General features: G+C 36.6%; 1 protein-coding gene across 3 annotated transcripts in view; it reads right to left on the bottom strand.

Annotated features, from left to right (window-relative positions):
* Positions 1–21,950, bottom strand: part of BLTP3B (bridge-like lipid transfer protein family member 3B) — a 51,237-nt gene that overhangs the window by 20,782 nt on the left and 8,505 nt on the right. For all 3 annotated transcript variants that reach the window (XM_048945191.1, XM_048945201.1, XM_048945211.1), the window contains exons 2-9: positions 15,322–15,484; positions 14,386–14,424; positions 11,702–11,793; positions 10,078–10,267; positions 9,337–9,477; positions 8,642–8,812; positions 6,855–7,035; positions 5,387–5,470 (exon numbers count right to left, since the gene is read on the bottom strand). In XM_048945191.1, the coding sequence (XP_048801148.1) occupies positions 5,387–5,470; positions 6,855–7,035; positions 8,642–8,812; positions 9,337–9,477; positions 10,078–10,267; positions 11,702–11,793; positions 14,386–14,424; positions 15,322–15,484 (1,061 nt within the window). The remainder of the gene's footprint in view (positions 1–5,386; positions 5,471–6,854; positions 7,036–8,641; positions 8,813–9,336; positions 9,478–10,077; positions 10,268–11,701; positions 11,794–14,385; positions 14,425–15,321; positions 15,485–21,950) is intronic.

The following is a 21,950-nucleotide window of genomic DNA, read 5'->3' on the forward strand; positions in this document are numbered from 1 at the left end:
CTAATGCTAAAAAACATCACTTGGTATACCTAGTCCAGAGAAATTTGATGACACATTGATTTCTTATGTCAGAAGATGCAAAAAACCCATCCGATTCAGGAAAAAAAGGCCAATAGCAGGAAAACGTTCCCATACTCACTCTTTCTAATCTTAATTTTCCCTCCAAAACTTTAGGACAAAATTGTTGCTGGTCCCTTTTCAGAACTGAACTGTTTGTTTTGTTTCTCTAGCACCTTCATGGCACGCAACCAAGAAGATATGCACAATCAGACATAGCCTTAAAAATAAAAACATTATTTTATTCCTGACAAGTTTTTATTGATAAAGCATTCAAACAACTGAAAAAAACTGAGATCTCTTCTAACAGACTCTGTAAATACAGTCTACTAATCTGTTCAAGTATGCAGTACAAACAACTTTTACCAAGTGTCACACACTGTTCTTCAAATATCAGCATGTAAAAGCTCGCTACATTTTGAACTAACACTGGAGATGAGTAAATATAGCTGGTATTAAAACAGGAAAATGACTTGGAGAAAAGTATTTCGAGTCTGAATGTAAAGACTTTCACATGGAAGACACTGCAACACAGAAATGTACCACAAGAGATGACATCTCACCCCATCCTCCTGCCTTCTAGTGTTTCTGATGGTTATTTCTATCTTTCCAGCTAAGAAAGAAGAAGGAAGAAAGGGAAGAAAACAGCAAGAGTGCAAAAGGCAGAGGTACGTTAAATTCAAGCCCATGAAGTCCATGTGTTTTTTCCAAAACAGGGAAAAAGTAGGGTCACCTCAAACATTCGCACACAACTACAGGACAGCAGCATTGGAGAGAAAGGCTTCACCCTTCCTGAAAGTCGGGATAGGTGTGTTTCTCTGAAGCACCCCTACACTGACGCATGCACGTTACATGAAGAGCATGTAGGAGCAGCAGGAATTAGAGATGTGCATGCAGTTGCAGGGCTATGATCTCACTGGAACCACAGAAACACAGTGAGATAGCACATACAAGTGAAATGCTGCCAAGTATTGATACAAGTTCTCTAGGAAGAGCAGGCTGAGAAGGAAAGGATAGGGAGCTTCCCTTACTGTGAAAAGGGAGTTTCCCTTACAGGAATGCATGGAGCTCTGCTTTGGTGTGAATGATCAGCCAACTCAGAGCTTACAGGTCAGGGCAGACCAACATGGATGACAACGTGGTGGATATCTGCTAAAGACTATCTAATCATGGACACTATGAGGCACACTTCAGACAACAGGAAGTAGTATCATTTTCACAGACCCTAGTTCTCAAGGCAGACTTTAAACACTCCATAATCTGCTGGAATGACAACACATTAGGACACAAGCAATCTATGTGGTTTCCAAAGGGCAAAGTGCAGCGATGAGAGCCTTCTAACAGTAGTCAGGAAGTCAAAGACAGGACCTGCTCTGCTGGACCTGATTCTTACGGGAGGGGGAGGAAAGAGTCAAACTGGGCAGGGATATGAAGTCACTCCAGCAACCATGAGATTATGACTTCAGGATCCTGAGGTGAAGAAACAAGGCAAAAAGAAGAATAACAACCCAGGACATCAAGAAGGCAGACTGGTGTACTTGAATTACTTTCATGGTGTATAATGCTATCCAGGAGAGCTATTGGATATTCAAGAATCAACTACTAGCCCAAGAATGGTCCACCTTGAAAAGCAGAAAATCAAACAAAAGTAGCAAGGGGCTTCTGTGAGTGAGCCAGGAGCTAATTTTGGATACAAAAAAGAAGGATATAAGAAGCAGCATGAGGTAACCCAGAAAGAATACAGAGGATAAGGATAGGAATGCCAAAGCGGACCTCATGGGTTGACATGATATGTGGTGAGACATGTGAAGAGCAACAGGAAACACTTCTACAAGTGTACTAGCAGCAAAAGTGAAAATTGGGCTTGCTGCTTTACTGAGTTGGGGACCTGCAGACAAAGCACATGCAGAAAGCAGAGGTATCCTGTGCCTTCTTTGCTTCATTCTTCAAAGTACTAGCACTTACCTTCCAAACTCCCAGGTCCCTGAGACCAATGTGGAAGTTAGAAGCAAGGAAGTCTTCCCCTCAGCAAAGGAGCATTAATCTAGGAAACATTTAAATAGATCAGACACATAAAAGTCCATGGGGTTCTGAAGAGATGCATACGAGAGCTGAGAAAACTGGCTAATGTCATGGAGAAGCTATTTCAAATCATTTTTGAAAGGTTACCAATGAATGGTAATCAAGACAGGTTCCAAAGGACTGGAAGAAAGCTTATTCCTATCTTTAAGAAACAGAATAAAAGGAGCCTAGTCAATCCTAATTCTTGGGAAGGCAAAACAATTCTAAAAAACAATTCAAAACACACTGAAGAAAGGAAGGTGATTGGGACTAGTCAACATGAATTTGTGAAAGGGAAGTCATGCCTCATGAACTCTATTGCCTTTTATGGTTTGGTGGATGAGGAGCACAGAGCTGACACTGCCCACCTTGACTTTAGCAAGGCTTTCAATATTAGTCCCATAACATGCTCAATGACAAAATGTTGAAGTATAGACTAGAGAAGTAGACAGTGAGGTGGATAGAAAACTGACTAAACTGACTTCAAAATGTTAGGATCAGCAGTATGAAGTCCAGTTGGAGGGAGTCATTGGAGGTGTAGCCCAAGAGTCATTACTGGGGCCAATGTAAGTTCATTAGCGACCTGGATGGTAACACAGATTGCAGCTCTGCACGTGGTACAAAAACAAAGAGAAAGTTAAAAAAAATTAAAAAAAAAAAAAGAGAGAGAAATCCAAGCCCTGGACAGGAATATTCCATTCAACTGTACAGGTTAGGATATAGCCAGCTAGGAACCAGCTCTGCAGAAAGAAACCCAGGAATCTAGGTGGACAACAAGCTGAACGTGAACCAGCAACGTGTCCTTGGGGCAAACAAAGCCAACAGTATCTAGGACTGCTTAGGAAAAACACTCCCAGCAGCTCAAGAGTAACAATTTCTGCCCTTTGCTCAGCCATGGTGAGACCATACTGAGAGTGCTTGGTTCAGTTCTAGGCTCCCCAGTATTAGGAGGCCATGGATTTAGTGGAGCAAACCCAAAAAAGGTTACAACTTTGCTTAAGAAACTAGAACATCTTTCAGACTAAGCAAATTTGAGACAGCTAGAACTGTTCACTCTGGAGAAAAGAAGGCTCAGAAGATCTCATCAGTGTGCATAAATACCTGATGGGAAGGTAAAGAAGATGGAGTTGCATTCTTCTCAGTGGTACCCACTAATAGGACAAGAGGCAAGAAGCATAAACTGAAATACAGGAAATCCCACCAAAACTAAACAAAAGCTTTCTACTGTGATTACCGTGTGTGTAATTAAACATGGGCTTAGGTTGATCAGGGAGACTGTACAGGCTCTATCCTTGAAGCTATTCAAAACCTAACTAAACACAATCACAGACAGTTTACTTTAGGTGACCTTGCTTTAGTTGGATAGATAGTTTCAGGAATAGAAGATGGGGCTAAACAGCCTCCAGATGTCCCTTCTATCTTCAATTACTCTACAGTTCTATACATGGGGATATCATAGCCACACTTATCTGTAACAAAATGAAGAGATAAGCCAGACTGCAACAAGAAAACAGCATTTTATTGTGTTTAGCACTGATGTTGATACAATCTGAATTCATTGCTGATTACCTAGGAAGATAATGCTATCCTATTTCTCATATTATCTCAATATATCTGCTTGATCAAGAATTTCCTGGACTGAAAAATATTCTGCATCATGGCAAAGCAGTAGCTTTCTCTGATTGTCATCCAGCAGCACATCAGCTGCACAGATAACAGATCTGCTACAAGCAATTCTTCCAGAGCAATTCTGGAAGGACAAATAAAGAGATGTACAGACAGCTTTAAAAAAATCCAACAATCTGGCTTATGCTTCAATTACGTCAGTGGGTCCAATCCTGTTTCACTTTCCTGAAGTTATTATCAAAGGCTAATTGCTGGAAGGATTGATGCTCAATGGATTACAAGTTTGCCATATGGCAATTATGCCTCACATTCCCATTGGTCTTGCTGTGGTCAACTGCAAACTAAGAAGCAAACAAAAACCCATAAGAACTCAATCGGCAAACACTATTAATTATTAAGGGCTTCTTCCAGAAGGGTTAATTTTAATTTCCAGGAATGTTGTACCAAAAGAGGCATTTCTAAATATTTCATAGGCCAGAAAAGTACCAAGCAGAACAGTCTAGTAACCTTTTTCCCTTGTGTAAAAGGTCTCTCCCACCTGTGACAATAGTTTGCCCTTAGAATTGACACACTATTCTAATACAAAGATGACAACTTCTTATAGGAAAAGAAAAAGAAACCTTTGACAGTTTTATTATAGCTGTTTCTCAAACATGTTTGTGTAAAACATCAGTTAAAACTGCAGGAGAACACTACATTTGCTCTACAGATGGCATTTTCTACTTCTGGTTTTGTGTGGTGGGAGTCAAGTCCCTCATATCCATTACTTTTAAAGTATTCTCAATCAGCTTCCAACATGCCTGTCCAAGATTCTGCAGTTCGTGCTTCAGCTTCCAAAAGAAAATTCCTCCAAAAGAAAATCTAATTATTATTTCTTTTCCATCTTCCACGTTTTCTTAGAGGAGATCTCACAGAAAGCATAAGTAGTGAGATCGTGCTTACAGCCAATCATAGAAGGAATCACTTATGAATGAAATATATCAATATCACAGGACTCCATTCACAACCATAAGTGACAAGGACCTGCAGCAAGCTACTGCTAATTCATGTTTTTAATGCACTTAGATATCACTCCAAAGTAACTGAACTTCCTTCACTGTACTGAATTCGATCTCAAGTTCAACAGATTAATTTCCTCTCTTCCTTGTTAATAGCTGCTGGAACTATTATTTTTCTCAAATTTCTGAAAAACACATTTACTAGAAATGATCTGTAGGAAATGAGTATTGTTTATAAATGGACACAAAATCATAGACTTCTATGCAGAAAGAAGCCTGCTGTATTAAAAGGCTGCATCTGATTCCTGTAGATACCCAGCTAGCAAATTCTCAATCTGATGTACTGCCTTCTGCTGTCAAAACAATCCTTTCCATGTCAGAAATGTGTAAACACCATTTTGTTGGCCAAACAAAACAGTGAACTGGAAAACTTTTTGGCATTGAACAGTTGTTTTACAGGAAGAAAATTTGTTTCAAGTTGTTGCTTTTGTTGCTTCATCTTGAACATTGAAAGTGTACATTTCAAGTGTTTACAACATTATTAACCAAGCCTTATAGATATACTTCTTTTGTTGTTCTTGCTGTTGTTGTTAGTAACTTAGCTACATAGTTACATGCACAGGTAATGCACAACATGTTCATACCTGCTTTGTGAAATGGGTAATAGTCCACCGTTAAGTAGCTGAAAGAAAGCTGCATGGCTCCTCCTGTTACACGTCTATTTGAATCTGCAAAATAAAGCAATGCTGCTCTGCAAACCTTAGATTTAGGATTGTAATTCTTATGTTCATGCAATCTCTGAAACACTTAACAGCTACTATTTCTACTAGCTCTCACTACATCCTCACTAATCTCCCTTAAAATTTTCATTCTGGTGGTCTTTGCTGCTTTCAATAGACCGGATCTATGTTCTGTATTCAGTCATTACTAACAACTTCATATTGCTTTAAATGCTACCAGAAAGTAAATGCAATTCTTTGCACACACACACCTGAAGTTTACCTGAATGAAAACTCTTTATACTGAAGATTATGATCAGTAATTCAAAGACAACAGGTTTACTTTCCAGAATACTGAAGATACAATCTTTTTTATCCGACAAGATATTATTGCAGTGAAGAAAGTTTCTGAGCATTCAGTTCTGTTTTTTCTACTATTAAATTTCAAACTTCATAGCAAAAAATGTAATGGATAAAAAAAAACATATATCTTGAGAAGAACAATAAATTCCAGATTAAGCAGACATAGCGATAGATATATTTCCTAAGTAGAGGAGAGCCTTATGCTCTGCTTCTGAACAAGTATCTCCCAAAATCAGAGAAATATATTCACTAAGTTTTATGTTTTTCTCTCTCTTCTTCAGTGGACCTTGTATCTCCTCATACATTTTCCAACAACTAGCCATCTCCTCAACACTTATATATCATCCTCTTCTGATCACTTTAAAAGGCATGAAAAATGTAATTTGCTTTTTTTTTTTTTTTCTGATTATAAATATGGTCCACTGCAGTAGCCTCTCATTAATGAAGTACAGGGATTACAGAAAAAATAAGAACATACACTACAGACAACATCAGAACATTTGTTTCATTCTTCCCAGTTGCAGAACATCCTAAAATCTCTAAATCAGCAACAGACAGGGTTGCTTTTTTGTTAGTCTAAACTATCTGTATTTTATAAGGAATATTACTCGAGTACATTTTACAGTGACTCTTTCAAGCCAGAGTACTACTGCCACAGCATTCCTGAGAACACAGCAAAGCTGGCATACAAAGGAAAATCGGCAGAAACAAACTGGGCAAAATCAGCTTCTACAAGACAGAAAAAGAACTGAAGCTGCTTGGACTGTTAGCATGTGTTTTTTTTTTTTTGGTTTTTTTTTTGTTTTTTTACATTTATTCTAAAATAACTGCACTTAGTAATGAAACCTTGTCTTGAAGGTATCTAGCCAACGTTAGATGTGCCTAGAGACACAGGAAGACAATTACTTTAAAATAAAAACTGTTAATTAACATTGTTGGATTCTTCAAAATTTTTCCTAAGGACAATTATGGTTCACAGGTATGTTACATCAAATAAGTACATAAGTACATAAATAAATAAAACGGTTACCTTTCTCTTTAGAATGGATGTCATCACATATATGTAGGTCCAAATGGGAGATTACTAAGTGATGAGAAGTTTCCTTAACATCAAAATCATTAAACAATTTTACTATTGCATCATTTTGATCAGGTGCTGCTGTAGTCTGGTGTGCTTTCACCTGCTGAGAGCTGGGTGCAGGAGCTGAGCTCTGAAAATATTTAGTCATATCAATGCATAGAAGTTATTTCATTCCATCAAGCATAAAACCACCACAATATTTTTCTTACTTAAAACAAAAACAAATCCTTCGAATAAAGAAATGTCCACATCCCATATGAGCACTTTGGATCATTAATGAGATTTACGAGTACTGTTTTAGAATACAGCTAAGTTGAAATATTGGCTAAGTGTCACAAAGATGCAATGATGATTAATGTCCCACCTTTTCCTTCCCACGTCTTTTACACCCTGATGGCTGCAGCACGAGTACTTCCCTAAATTTTGCTGCAAGCTGTTCAACAAACTAAACTAGCAGAAAAAACATCCATTTTGATTCTACTCACTTATTTTCCAAACTACATCACTATATGGTCCAACATGAGCTAGCACTACGGTAAGGGAATTAGCAAGATGTAGGTACAGACAATTGAAGAATGACAATCTCCCTGCTCAATAACAGCTGCGTGCTTGCTGTAGCTGAATCATCAAATCACCCCGCAAATCATCAGGACCACAAGTACTGAGCTCTGCATTACAGTTCACCAGTTTTATTGGATGAGATTCTACAGTACAAGTTCACGTTCAACTATTCTTTACACAGCCTTTGCACCTTAGTCTTTAAATTCATTTCTTCCTGGTAAAGACACTGCTTGCTTGTAAGCCCAATAATTTCCTTCATCAGTGAATTTGCGTGGCTAAACAGCACTCCCAAAATAGGGAGATGAGAGGGATGAAATATCAGACACATCAGAAGAAATATGTATATTCTGTTGTGAAGGTTGTTACAGGAATTACTGACTCAGATTGGAGTCCCTGGAGGCGTTGATGAAATGTTTAGACACTGTACTAAGGGACATGGTCTACTGTGGAAATACTGATGGTATGTGGATGGTTATTGGAGGTCTTTTCCAACCTTGGCAATTCTATGTTTCTATAGTTCTTAGTACTGAACTGTTTTTATAGGACTATTTTTTGTCAGTGTATTTGTGCTCCTTCTTCGCAGACAACAGGTCCCTCCCACAACACTCATGAACTCATGAACCAGCCTCACAGGTCTAGTCAGCTATATGCTGTCATCTGAAAGATGACAAAGATTTATGTAAGGTTATCTTACACGCAGCACAAATATCAGACCTATGTCAGCACATAATTGTTAAAAGTAGAATTATCTTTCATTATGTGTTCCAACAAGACAGCTGTAAGAAGGAAAGCTCTTATTAAATCTTAGTATTTCAGTACCATGAAAACAGTTTATACCATTACAGTAAGCATATCTAACTACACACTGAGATTACTTTGGTGTCTCTCAAATTTGTTTCTTTTTAATTATTAACCAGAACATATTTTGAGAAGAAGTTTACTAAATAATCAATTGTTAAGTAAAACAGAAGTCAAACTACTCTGTACATGGATAAACAAATGGAATTTTCCTTCCTGACATCAGTATAAAAAACCTTGTAAAATAAAGTGTATTTTATACTACCATGATCATTGCTAATGTAATTTGGGATATACAGTTGAATGAAAACGAATAAACTTGCATTCTCAAAAATCTATTGACCACACTGTATTGAATTTTAAAACATGCCTCATACCTGTGTTGTTTCAGAAGCCAAGCTTTTTCTCTGTTCTGTTGATTTCTCTATGGCTTCACTAAGAGATTTGGCATACTGCACCATGGCTTTCAACTGGGAATCAGTCAAAACCCACAGCAAGTCATCCAGGATCAGAACCAGTTTTGACGCCACTACATTACAGTCCTTTAGCTGTAGAATAAAAATTTGAGTTTCAAATATCAAATGATAAAAAAAAAAAAATGTTGACTAAAACCCTGAAGTTCCTAAAAAGTAGATCTCTTGCATACTGAATATAATTTAAAATAGTTTGTATTACATCTCTTACTAATTAAAAGATTTCTATGATATACAAAGGACTCCATAGTTGTGCCTCACTTTTCTCTTCTGTGGCATGCACTGAATACTAAACTGGTTATCCAACCATAAGGAATACAAATATAGTCTGAATCTAGAGAAGTAAAGCAAAATTCATAATTAAAGATCTGGAGATCAAATTGTTTTATTAGAAGAACCCGTGCAAGTTCTTTAGCTTTAAATTCTGCGAGCAAAACTACTTGTGCACACTACAGACTTAAAGTTACTACAGATTTACTTTAGGGAATTCCACACTTTATATGGATTGAAAAAATTTACGATGTGCACACATGCACAGAAATTATGAGTTAAATATGAATTCATAAAATAATGAATGATTTCAAACTTTGCAAATTTACCCTTCTTTTAAGTGTGACCCTAATTTTTGATTGATTCGTAATGAGTCGAACTGGAGCGCTCATGATTTCATGCTTCGAACTCTGAATTGCATCCGCTTCTATTCTGATCATCTGCCAGTTAATCTCCTTAAAAGTCAATACCTTTAAACAGAAACAAGGACAAAAAGACATTTATGGAATATTAGTTTACTTCTCCCACAGTATGTGCAGATGTGCACGTGTAGACACAAACACATCCTTCATGCAGGGCCATATGAACAGAACAAGAACATTTTACTCATTTATCCCAGTCAGAGGTGACAGGAATTAATACCTGATCTTACTCTCTACCTCCAGAAAGTCACAGGAACATCACGTGACTTCCAATCAGTATTTAAAAAATTCTTTTTTCTTCCTGCATTCTTCACGCCGGCTGCAGATTGCATTAAAATGATCACTGTTTTGGAGAATGTAAGAGTGGAATATTACATAAGCTTGCACTGGCTTTTGTACTTTGCATCAATTTTGACCACAGCTGGAGGCATAACCTTTGTTCTCACTCACATCTACCTTGTGTTCATAGAAGACAGCTGAAATTACGGAGAGCAGTGTCTCCATTCCTATTAACAGTGTGTTTCCTAAACTGTGCAAGTTTGCAGTTCAAGTGCCTCCAATTGTACCACAATAGCAATATATTAAAAAAAAAAAACACAAAAAAAAACCCAAACCACCACTAAAGAAAATACTAAAGAAAATATTTACCTCTCCACGTTGAGCTTCTTGTATCCTGGTAAACCTCAGGTCAGCATGTTCCCAGTTTGCATTGACACTGTATATTCTTAGTTGGGAAAGTTCAAACGAAGCATTAAAAGCTTTTGCACCAATCCTTATTACTATGGAGTTCACAGACACCGAAATTCCTTCTACCACTTTTTCAGCAAAACCATATTCACTAAAAGGTGAAATGCAAACATATTAATTCTGCATCAAATGAAATGGCACAAACTGTACTTATTAAACAGCTGAAATGCAACATGATGCAAGCCATGAAAGAGGTTCCTAATGTATTCTTCTCCAGTTGCAAATTTTTGTTAAATATATTTGACCGACTTGACAGTACTTCCTCCTCCACCCTACAGTCTCAAAATGATCATTAAAGAACATATTTTGGGCAATGATGGATTTCCATAAACTATAACAATTAATGCAACTTAGCATATTTATAACAGATTTTATTTATTTTTATGTAAGAGGACAGTCTACACTATTACTCCTCCTTCATGCCATTTTATTTGACAGTTCCAGTCTGGCTAGTATTAGTTTCTATGAGCTAAGTTCTACCACCTATTAATATGAACATACTGTTTTGTATATAGAAAAAGGTAAAGTATTTGTTTTGCTTCATTTTATAAATAAAGGCATCCTACACAGCTGAATCAATTTAACATCTATTCCAGTAGTGAAAAAACTGAAGCAGTTGCACCTAATGCTTTAAATAAAAATCTTAACCATTCTGAACATTCTAGGCTAGTGAACAAAAACATCTATTTAAATATGTTTTCAGAATTTAAAATTATTTGGCTTTGGATTTTTTTCTTCTTGTTTACAGTTTGTCATTCCTTTTCCATTTCATAATTGCCATCCTACAGAATCTCTATGGCAGTGACTTTCAGGTTGTGCTCTAAGGGATGGAGACCCATGGACCTCGTCTAAGCATTACACAAAAATTAAAATAAGAAAATCAACTGTACTGTCAAATTAATTTCTCTATAAATGGATCATTGTTCATATATATACATATGTTCATATATGGATATATATGGATATGTCCATTGAAAAATGTTTTGATTCCATAAGAAGATTGGAGGAGAGAAAAAAAACAAAACCTGTTGTAATAGTATATTTTCCCCCCCAAATTATGTGACATTTGGGCTACATAACATGTATTAAAACCTTCAGAAAGATCTGGATGATAAAATAAAGGCACTAGAGTTTTAGAATACCTCTCTAACAAATAATGCTAATAATGTTTATCAGATAAAAAAAAAAGACACACACATCCCAAAATTATGTAATTTTCCAAAAAAGCTGAAGATAGTAAGCTTTCAGAAAACTAAATACATCAAATAAAATGAGTATATTTTTGATGGAGTAGTTACACTGAAATGAAACATTTCTAGCAAGTTGTGTATACAGTTCAGATGTTCTTTCCAAGCTTAGGTCTGAAATTAAACATTTCTATATGCATATCTAACTCCACACAACAGTAACAAAAAGAGTTGCAGTTTCATGCTTCAGGAAAGACATAGGGCCTCCTACACTATTTGGAAAGAGTAACTTAAACTTCTTGTTTTTAGATCAAGTACAAGTCACAATTGTCACTGACCTCTGTCCTGATGCAGTTGCTATAGGAGAAGGTCCATTAGGGGCACGTGGCTCTTCACATGTGCTCATTTCCATTACAACTTTATCCAAGGACTAGAGAAACAAAACAAAACAATGGAGACAGAGAGGTAACAAAGTGAAAAGCTGACATATGAAGAAAAAAAACACTGAAAAGCTTTTTGTAAAGACTTCATAAAACTTTTCTCATGGTGTCATTTTCCTGTAAACCTTTGTAAATTACCAGAGTTATTTTTTATTAACTTGTTCATATAATTTTACATATTTTAAGAATTCTAACAGATAGTCCCAGTTTAAGACTGGATTGCAGAATTCCAGATCTCTAATCATTATTTACCCATCATATGTACTTTCATAAAGAGAATTTTGAAAGTGACATGTTTTAATGCATCCTAATGTGGATTTTCTTCCCATATGTTTGTTCTTACAGTGAAACATTAAACACAGCTCAATATGTTCACAAAATTTTAATGGAAAGCATTTTAACCTAGTCCACTAGAACTGGTGATAGATGAAGTTTAGTGCTGCATCTTTAAGATGAAGTCTGTATGTAAAACTCTTAACTAACCTAGCAGAAGTATCTTATAAATAGATACGTCCTAGTATAATTTGCAACGTGTTGTATTCTAGCATAACTGTACGCAGTCATTGTATTTTTGGTACCTGAGTTGGGATCCTTACAAAAGGAGCAGGGAATTAAGGGAATGAGACACCTAAAGCCTTAAATGAAAATAGGATTTATTTAAATAGCAGAGCTAGAACACAAATTATACATATTGCATAACAACGGAGATGAAGAAGAGAATGTGAATACACCAAAAAAAAACAATTTATTTCTAACTAAGCAAATCCAGCAATCTCCTAACTTAAAGTGCAACGTTCATTATCCACATTTGTGACACACACTCGGAAGTCTACTGATTTAAGGTGCACAGTTCTGCAATCTTGTCCCATTTCAAGCTCATTAGAGACTCACCAGCTAATATTTCATTCTGTCTATCTCTGACATCATATCACGTCATCTGAATCCTCCATTTACTCCCTCTCCAGTCAGACATAACACATGAAAAGCTTTGTCCTCAAACCCATTTTTTTCACAGGTCAACCTGCTCTACCTACTGCACTTCATTACTGTAGTCACTGTGCCCATCTCCACGTTTCCTCCACAAACATTTTACTACAATGCTCTTATCCATGAACTGCACTGACAGCTGCCTGAAAGTCAAAAGTTCCAACTTTGAATTTTCTTATACTTCACGTTATTGCAACTCTTAGAAGGAATATTAACTGTTAAAGGTAAATCTGGACATCTTAAACCAACTTTCTCTGCTGACTCAGTGAATAAGTTGCTTTGCAAAACAACATAGAAAAAAATGAAAAACTAATCCCTTACTTTGGGGAGACAGAGGAAAATAGACTTATCCTGTTTATCCTACCATTTTGGATGTTTGATCACTCTTTTAAGGCTACATTAAGACCACTGGAAGAATTTTCTTTGCTACATGACTCATGCAAAGAACAGCAGGGCACTGATTTCAGGACTGTAATAGAAGTAAAAGTTTACTAAGAACACCTAGATGTAGACACCTGACTATTGATTCCCCCCTAGAAACTGTATGTACTCTGACTCAGTTCCAAGCAAGCACCTTTAGCTATGGGGAAAAAAAAAAAAAAAAAGAAAAAGAAAAAAAAGCAATTAGGGAAAATTACTGAAAAGGTAATCAGATTTCAGGCAGTAAAAATATCTCAGTCAAAACAGTGAAAATTTAGAGATGCAATAAAGGGCTTAAGGTGGACATTTAGGCCTTCACATTTGTCTGCTTTGAGAAATCAGAAAGCCTGTTGTACAATTCACCACTGAACAGTCATCTTTTGATATCTGTTTTCAACTAGTAGATTTGTTCAAGAGAAACTTTATGTAACAAAGGTGACCTTGAAAACAATCTCAGCCCCAAAGGCTGCTAAGGTAAGTCCACAACAAGCAAAGCAAACAATCAGGTCTTGTTACTATAGGTCTGTATGTAATCTTTAAGAATAGCATGGCTTAAACCAATTTCCTAATTTAGCAATTGCATCTCACAGTCAAGAGGTTGAATCATCCCGCTCCAGCATTACCATGCTTTAAGCTTTGTGTGAAAGGAAAAGCAGTACAGACATCAGTGTATTACAACTAGGTCACTAGCAAATCCGTCAAGTATTTAAAACATGTTTTTTTCCAAGTCTGATTCAGAGCTGAGGAATTAGAAGCACTTTCAGGAACTCACTGCAAATCCAGGAAACACAACTATTAAAGGACAATTCAATCATAAGCAAATCCAATTAAGAAAGTTTAGCCACCATCAAGTATGTTATTTCTCATGCTAACCACAATTCCCAGCACACTTGCTAAAAAAGAATAAAGAACAAAATAAATGCTATTTCTTGCATTTATTTTACCCTGGTTTTGAGTCCTATTTCCTATTTCTACATCCTATTTATATACAAGCTGTAACCTAGGTTGCTACAGTAATCCTGTTAATGTTAACCATATCAAACCTATTGAAGAGGTTTAGTTAGTAAGCGACCATTAATGTTTCAACTACTTCTAGGATCAATTTGAGAGAAAGATACAAACATTTGAGATAAATTCTGCTTTGTATTCTATATTTAGGAGATCTGAGAACTCACCAAAGAGATGGGATGTGTTTTCAGTTTTGTCCATGGTATCTGCAAAGGAAAACATTGTCCTGAAGTAAATATTAAAGATACAATAAAATAGTGGTTTAGGTGTATGAATTATAACTCTTGGACTCAAAATAATATTACTTTCAAATTAACAAGTTTACTGTATAATAAACTTATGAAGCCAGGACTTGGACTCTGTGATCCTTATGGGTCCCTTCCATACTCAGGATGACTCTACACATACATGTATTTCATTCAGCTGTTAGAAACAAAACTTCAAAATTTACTTAGCACCAGAAGGAAAAGCACAGGAACAAAAGAGAATATGTTTCTTTAACACTGGATTGTCAAGCATCAGCAAAGGCAACACCGTCCTTCACATTCTTTCCTTTAAAAGGAAGAAAAATCTACATTTGCTCTGGTGGCCTACAAATAACTGGATGTCCATAGCAAACCATTAGTTCTCTTCATTCAGAAAAATCAAAACAAACTCCAATTAAAAAAAAATATATAGATTAAAGAACTCCTAAAATTTCACCAGACAACTTCAGTTCTAACAATCCACAGCTTCATTTCTTACATACTAGAATAATCTAGGAGAGATGATGACATACTCTGCTTCAATTCTTAGCAGCCACCAGGCAACACTGGCTAGCTGTACAGAATTTCCACATTTCCCACAAAAAATCAGAATCTCTCAAAAATATTTTTGTAGACAATAAAGGATCAAGAGAGGAAAGCAATAAAAAAAAAAGTGTGAAAGAGAAGAAATAGAGCATGAAGAAAGAGCATAGTAAGTAAGAGTTCTGATTACCATGGGCAGATATAAGATTATACCTCTACTTTTATTTCTAAACACAGAGGAATAATTCTACACAACTACTGAAGGGGAAAAAAAAAAAAGGATTAATTATTGCTCCAGCATAATAAATTACTCACCCTAATGGATGCTTTATTGCAAAAGACCTTGTTTATAGCAAGCCACGTTGGCAGATCCAGCATGTTTTGAAGCACCTCTTGATCCAACTCTAAATTGGTCAGTTGACCTTCCCCCTTTAACGTGCTCAGGTTGATCTTGTCAGGCGACAGATTTTTGGTGAACCTAAGAACAAACACACATCTTAAAGCTTCCGTTCACACATAAGGTGAATGAAAGCTGTCCCACACACAGCTGACAACTTACAGGAACGGCCCAGCTGTGTTGTGGAGGGAATGGACATTATCTTAGATGCTATGTCACTCTGAAAATCATAATTACCACAGAACTTTGCACTTGATTTGTCCCTCGGCATTTTTGCATCTCATCAACCCCATTCACAAGAACATAAACAATTAAATACGAGACATTTTCCAAACTGTCCGTCAGCCAGAATAACAAACAATTCAGAATATTTATTTATTTTAAGGCACATAAGCTAGCACAGGATTCCAGTTCTCTCTTTAGTTTTTCAAAGGAAAGTAAGTTCAAAACTTCTGTAATGCTCCTGGGGCACGCAGGAATGGCTGAGAATTCACTCAGGATGGGTAACAAAAATGTGCTGTTTTTAAACAGTACCTTTCCATATGTGTACATACATATATTAAATTTCAAAATGAAAAGTTTCATTTACAATATTATTTTAATCAAAGTATTTAATAAAGAACTTTTATGTAAGTATGCATAAATATAAAACAGACACACAAAAATATGGTGCTTATAACACATTAGAAGCTTGAAAGATCAATCTGATGTACAAAGTTAACAATCACAGTATTATACCTACTACAAGCAAAAGAATGGGCTATATTTATCCACACCTTCATTCTGCCATGGCAATTTGCTTCTGCTCATGAGCGGGTCTAATTTTGGAAGATTACGTAGTAAAAAAAATACTGCTGTTTGCTTTATAACTTGGGACCTTTCCCACTGAAATCCACCCGAGCTGATATTTCCCAGGCAGAGAGCAAAGGTCTGTCTGCCCAAAACAATTGCTCTGGTGTCACTCAGATATATCCCTTCCACTCAAAAGCTTGGTTTCTATACAAAGTATGAGCTCCTTATTAAGCAAGAGAGTCAGGAAGAGATGGATGAAGATGGCGAAGAAGTCTGGCAAGCTTAACAGTTTTCAACTGTGTCTTGAAACACGACGAGAACTTTCTCAGTCCAATTGCTTTATTGCATTGTTGTGATTGTAAGCTCTGCAGGTATGTTTACCTAGGCTGACAAAGCCAAAATGCTCATTTTACCATTCCTTTAAACAAACAGCAAGCCACCATGAAAACCTACAGAATTTCAGCAGCTGCCAGATTAATCACAAAGAGGAACTCTCAAAGATCAATTCATCTGGAGGTGGGGGTGAGCACATAAGTTTGTTCATAATTAAAAGCTTATTTATTTACCTACATTACATCAAATCTGAAATTATCCAGGATGCATCTGCAAATAATGCCAGGCATGCTGCTTTGACAGAACAGCGTTTCTGCATTGCTTAAAAAGAATAATTATCAAGAAGGAAAGAGCGCTGATTCAAGAATATGCTTTAATAATTACAGTACTAAAAACATATTAAGATGAGGGTATTGACAAATACACTTTCCTGGACATCTAATGTACTTCTAAATGTTCCATTTAGAAACATTATGTGGGGAATAAAGGACTTAAATTATTCAGTCTTCCAGTTACCCTTCTTCGTCCCTTTTAACAAGAAAGAGCAAAATGATGATCTGAACAACCCACCTCGTTAAACCATCCTGTCAGAAACTGCAAAATGCAAAGCCTCATGTATCAGAAATCATATTGGCAAGTCTTGTCTGCCTTGCTTTATACAAATTTCTAAAGTAAAAAGTGGACATTGAACATTTTCAGTCAGATCACAGTGTACCAACTTTCTAGATGATGATCATCTAGAAAATAATACCAACTTGTAGTTCTTGAGTCACATTTATACAGCAAATGCCAAACTATTATCTCATTATATACACACATGGTCCCCTGAGACCGAAGCTCTTCGTAGGAACTCCTCTCTGGGCCCTCCACAGCTACGCCACACAAGAAATGCCACACAAGAAATACCATACAACGTGGAGGCAGATAGAAGTCAGCTTGGTCTCAGCTGCAGTGAAATTACAGCAAAAGGCCGGGGATCTACAGGAACACGTTTCCAAACATGGCAGTGCGAAAGATACTAAAGACACTATTAAGGAGAACAGAGACAATAAAGCCAATCTTGAACATTCTTCAAGCAGACAAGTTAGGAGCCAGTCCTTACCAATAAGGAGCAGAAGGACAACAAGACGATCTCAGCAAGCAGCATAAGGTTGATTTTTTGTGTTTTTGTTTTTAAATCCTTCTGAGAACGTTGCTTTGAATATGTTACCCCTCCTCTAGCCAGAGAGAATGCTTTCTGCTGCTCCATCTAGCACAGGCCACTGCAAAAGGATATCCACCAGGAAGGCTGAACCTCTAATTTCAAAAGCAACAGAATGGAACTCTAGTGGATGAGTAGTGAGAAGGTATTTCAGGCTCAGGCACCTCTAGAAGCACATCTCTTCCTTCCATTTCTACAGCTGGAATGCCACTGATGAGCAGATGTTTGCAAGACAATGACATCTCCCCCAAACCCACTGTAATTCTGTAACATATGATGACCACACCTGTTCTTCACAGAGCCATTTCTTCCACAGAGGATGCCACAACTGTGCATCTCTGATGATTCCCTGTTCCTTCTAAACTCAGTTGTTTCACAGAAACATTCAGAGCTCCAAGTCCCCCTTGCCACAAGCAAAACTTCAGAATAAAAATGTTTTGAGCAAAGAAAAAATTCATTTTCCATATGGATTTTTAGTTTTTTTTTTTAGGGAGACCTCTGTATTACTACTCATTGTAGTCCTGACAAAATACAGTAATTCCAACTTACCACTCTACCATTTCATTCCAATTCAAATAACAGGAAATGTTTCAGTTCTATATGGCCTCTTCTAACTAATAAATAAATACATATAAGTTGCCTATTTGGGCAGCTAGCCCTACAAAAAATACAATGTGATCATACCAGTTAGAATTCAGAAGAATGCAAAACTTCGTGGAGGGCCACGACTCTCCAAATGGCTTTGTTCTAGGATCCCGTGGTACATCAAACAAGGACATGAAAATGAGTCACAGGCATGTTGATATGCTTCTAGATCAAGATCCAGTCAACTTGCTATGAGCCAGCAAAACCATAACCAACAATCTCATCCAGATTACACGTGAAACTTAGTATTTAATACTATTTAGTATTAATTATGTTATTAAATTCAATGTTAATACTATTCTGAAAACACTGGTGACAGCAATGCCTCGGAGATGTTTTCAAGTGCTCATTGACAAGGAAAGTTTAAGGAGAACACAGCGCAGTTTTTTGGACTAGCAAATATTGAAGGAACTACTGTGTCATCTTAGAATTGCAACCTGGCACGCATAAATTTCTTGAACTTTGATGGTTAGACTCGATGATCTTAGAGGTCTTTTCGAAGCTTAGCGATTCCATGATTCTAATGATTCCAACATAGTAGACTGTCCTGTTTGTTATACAGTTTTTATATAAAATAGAGAGATGCTTACCAAAAAGTTAACACAGAATCTTGTTGTTCTGAATAAGTAGTAATCAGAAGTCTGTGCCCATATGTGATGCAGTGAACACGTTATATAGAAAAACAGTGCAAAAGTCTCTGAGCTTTTCATATATTAGTTGGAATTAACAGTGTAAACAGCTCCATGATATGCACACACTCTTCTCTCTGACTTGGTTCATGCTAACAGCTCCCTCACCATGCCATTTGTTTTTCACCCCGGTATACATTCCTTAGAACAAATTAGTTACTGCCTAAAAACTGGGTCAAACTGGGAGCAGAAGCCTAGGCAACACAGCCACTTCCTGGCACATCATCCCACGAGCTTTCTTTTTGAGAGATCAGACAGTGTTAAATAACCACTACTTCACACGGGAAGAGAGTAAAGGAAAACACAGAACATTAAAAGCAAAGGGCAAGAGGAACAGAAATATAATAAGGTGCATGGTTGAGTTCACCTATGTTTTCTGTCACACTTTTGCTGAGGCAGTAAAACATTCTGAGACAATACATAGTCAGCTTATTAATACCACAAGCTATTCTTTGCAAAAATGTTTTCATTGATTCACTTTCAATTAGGCAAAATATCCTTCCCTTTTCAAAACATACAATTTGAGGTTTGACTTATTATACCTGATAGCATGAATTTCAATTCAGTTTAATATTCAATTCTATAAGATAAATGCTATGAAATAGGGGACACTTTAATGTAAGAATCCAGAAATATAAGGTTAGCAATACCATGAGTAACTTGACATCGCTCCCCTTAGAGTATGCACACAAACACAGTAATACTGTGCAGTTAGATGAATGGTTCAATCTTCCGTTTAAAGATTACTAATTAAGAGTTCAGTGAAAAGCAAACACCACAACAACAGCAAAGTATTGAAAATCATAAGAAGAGTAGTAAGTTACAATCACTGTATTTTGTTAGGATAATGAATAGCAATGAATATGTAATGAATAGTAATCCAGAGGTCTCCCCGAAAGAACTAAAAATCCATATAGAAGATAAATTTTTTCTTCTCTCGAAACAGTTCTATGTTTTGCATGTGACAAGAGAGGCTTGGAGTTCTGAATGTGTATTCCAAAATGCATCCAGGAAAAATGGCCAAGAAATGAAAGCAAGAGGAAAAGCCACACTAGAGTATAGGATAAAAAGCTATACTAAAAAGGACAGGCTAGTGTTTTGTAAAACGGAGTCAACAGATTACATGAGTTTTAGAGCAGTGCTCCACAAAGGCTGCAGAGATGCCTTGTCAAGTTTGTCAAACAGAAGCTACAACATCTGGATTTAAGAGAGAAATTACAGAAGCCTGAATCACAATTGGGCACTGACCATTCCGCACATCTACTGAGTACATCACATGTTCCACCTGGCAAGAAACAGTCTTGTTGTTGTTGTTTTTAAGCAGTAGTTGTGTGGAAAATAAAAGTTTCTATGACACTTGGTAGAGAGGAGGTCTACTATTCTTCTCACTGTATAATTCTAAATCTTAAGACTTTTTATTTCCATTAAAGAGGAAAGTGAACCAGCAAACTGTAGATGAGAAGACAGACTCTAGATTAAATAACAACTTTAGATTCCAATAGCATTAAGCACAACGACATTCAGAAGGGTTCTTAGCTGTCCCTTCTTGATCCAAGTATGACAAGAAAGAAAAGAAAGAATGAGACGGACTTAAAACAATCAAACAAGATTAAAAATATTTAGCTGCTACTGAGCAAAGGTGTAATCTAAAGACAGCAGACTTTACAGATGCAATGAAGTGCCTGATGTATATTGAATACAAATACAAAAAATAAATCTCTGTAGAAGTTGCCCATTTTCAACCTTCGGACCTACTTAAACACATTACAATCAACCTGTACCTTTTCTTGGTACTTTAAATAAACTTCAGTCAAGATGTCACAAAAGCTGCTACAGACATTTAGTATACATTACATGGCTTAAGGTTAGCAAAAATTAACAAGGAGACCGCAAGAGCAACATCTAATACATCCAAAGGATAAGTGGAAATCCAAAGGCACTTGAAGGTATTTACTTCACTCACCTGTGAGTGAATTCTGGCTGTTTTAGGGATGCTCTAGCTTTAATGGATGAAATCTTAACTACACTTTATGGAAGATTTAGAGTAAATTAGTTTTAGCTTCACCGGTTGAGGTAAAATGTTTGATAGTTGATAGGCAACATTACAGTCACTTTCATCAGGTTCTCAGCAAACTGACCTTCTGAGGAAATTAACGGATCTGCAAATGTCTCTGCAGCAACAGCTAATTCTATGAAGGTGCAAGATACCAGACATTAAAGAGAAAATTCATGGAAGTTACTTGGTTTTAAGTGAAGGATATTTATAGGAAATGGAGAAAATGAGATAAAATTGATGAAAAACTGCCTGGCACACGAGAAGCTTCAAGTACTGCTACATATATAAAGAAAGAATGGGAAGTAGTTCTAAATATCACTATGAAATTATGCGTGTCCTCACTTTGGATGCCATATTCATTTCTTAAAATATTGAAGCCAATTTAAAAATAGAGAGGATAAGCAAAAATTGATGATGAAATGAACACTGCAAAGAAAGTTAATTGGGTACTCACATATTAAAAAAAAAAAACAAGAAACAACAACAATAAAAAAACCACCAGGATATATACACTTCAAGGGCTGCCATTCTCCTTATTTTCATACAGGCATTCACAGAAGACTCATAAATGGCAATACCAATTGTAGTAGCTGCAACAACCTGCTTTCTCAAGAAATTTCTCAACAGTAACTGACATCTATGGTACCAGATTACCAGCTTCTTCCACCTGCTGACATCAATTTGTACAGGAGAAAGGTCTTACCCCTTTATCCATGGTTAATGTGGCCAGCCCACACAAATACCTGCGTGCTCTATTTAAGGCCTTGAACTTCTGTAGAATCATCAGGTGTGTATTTGGTAACTGAGTGCAAGACGGAGAGCTGCATTCAG

Source organism: Lagopus muta, chromosome 1 (genome assembly GCF_023343835.1).
Source record: "Lagopus muta isolate bLagMut1 chromosome 1, bLagMut1 primary, whole genome shotgun sequence".
NCBI lineage: Eukaryota > Metazoa > Chordata > Aves > Galliformes > Phasianidae > Lagopus > Lagopus muta.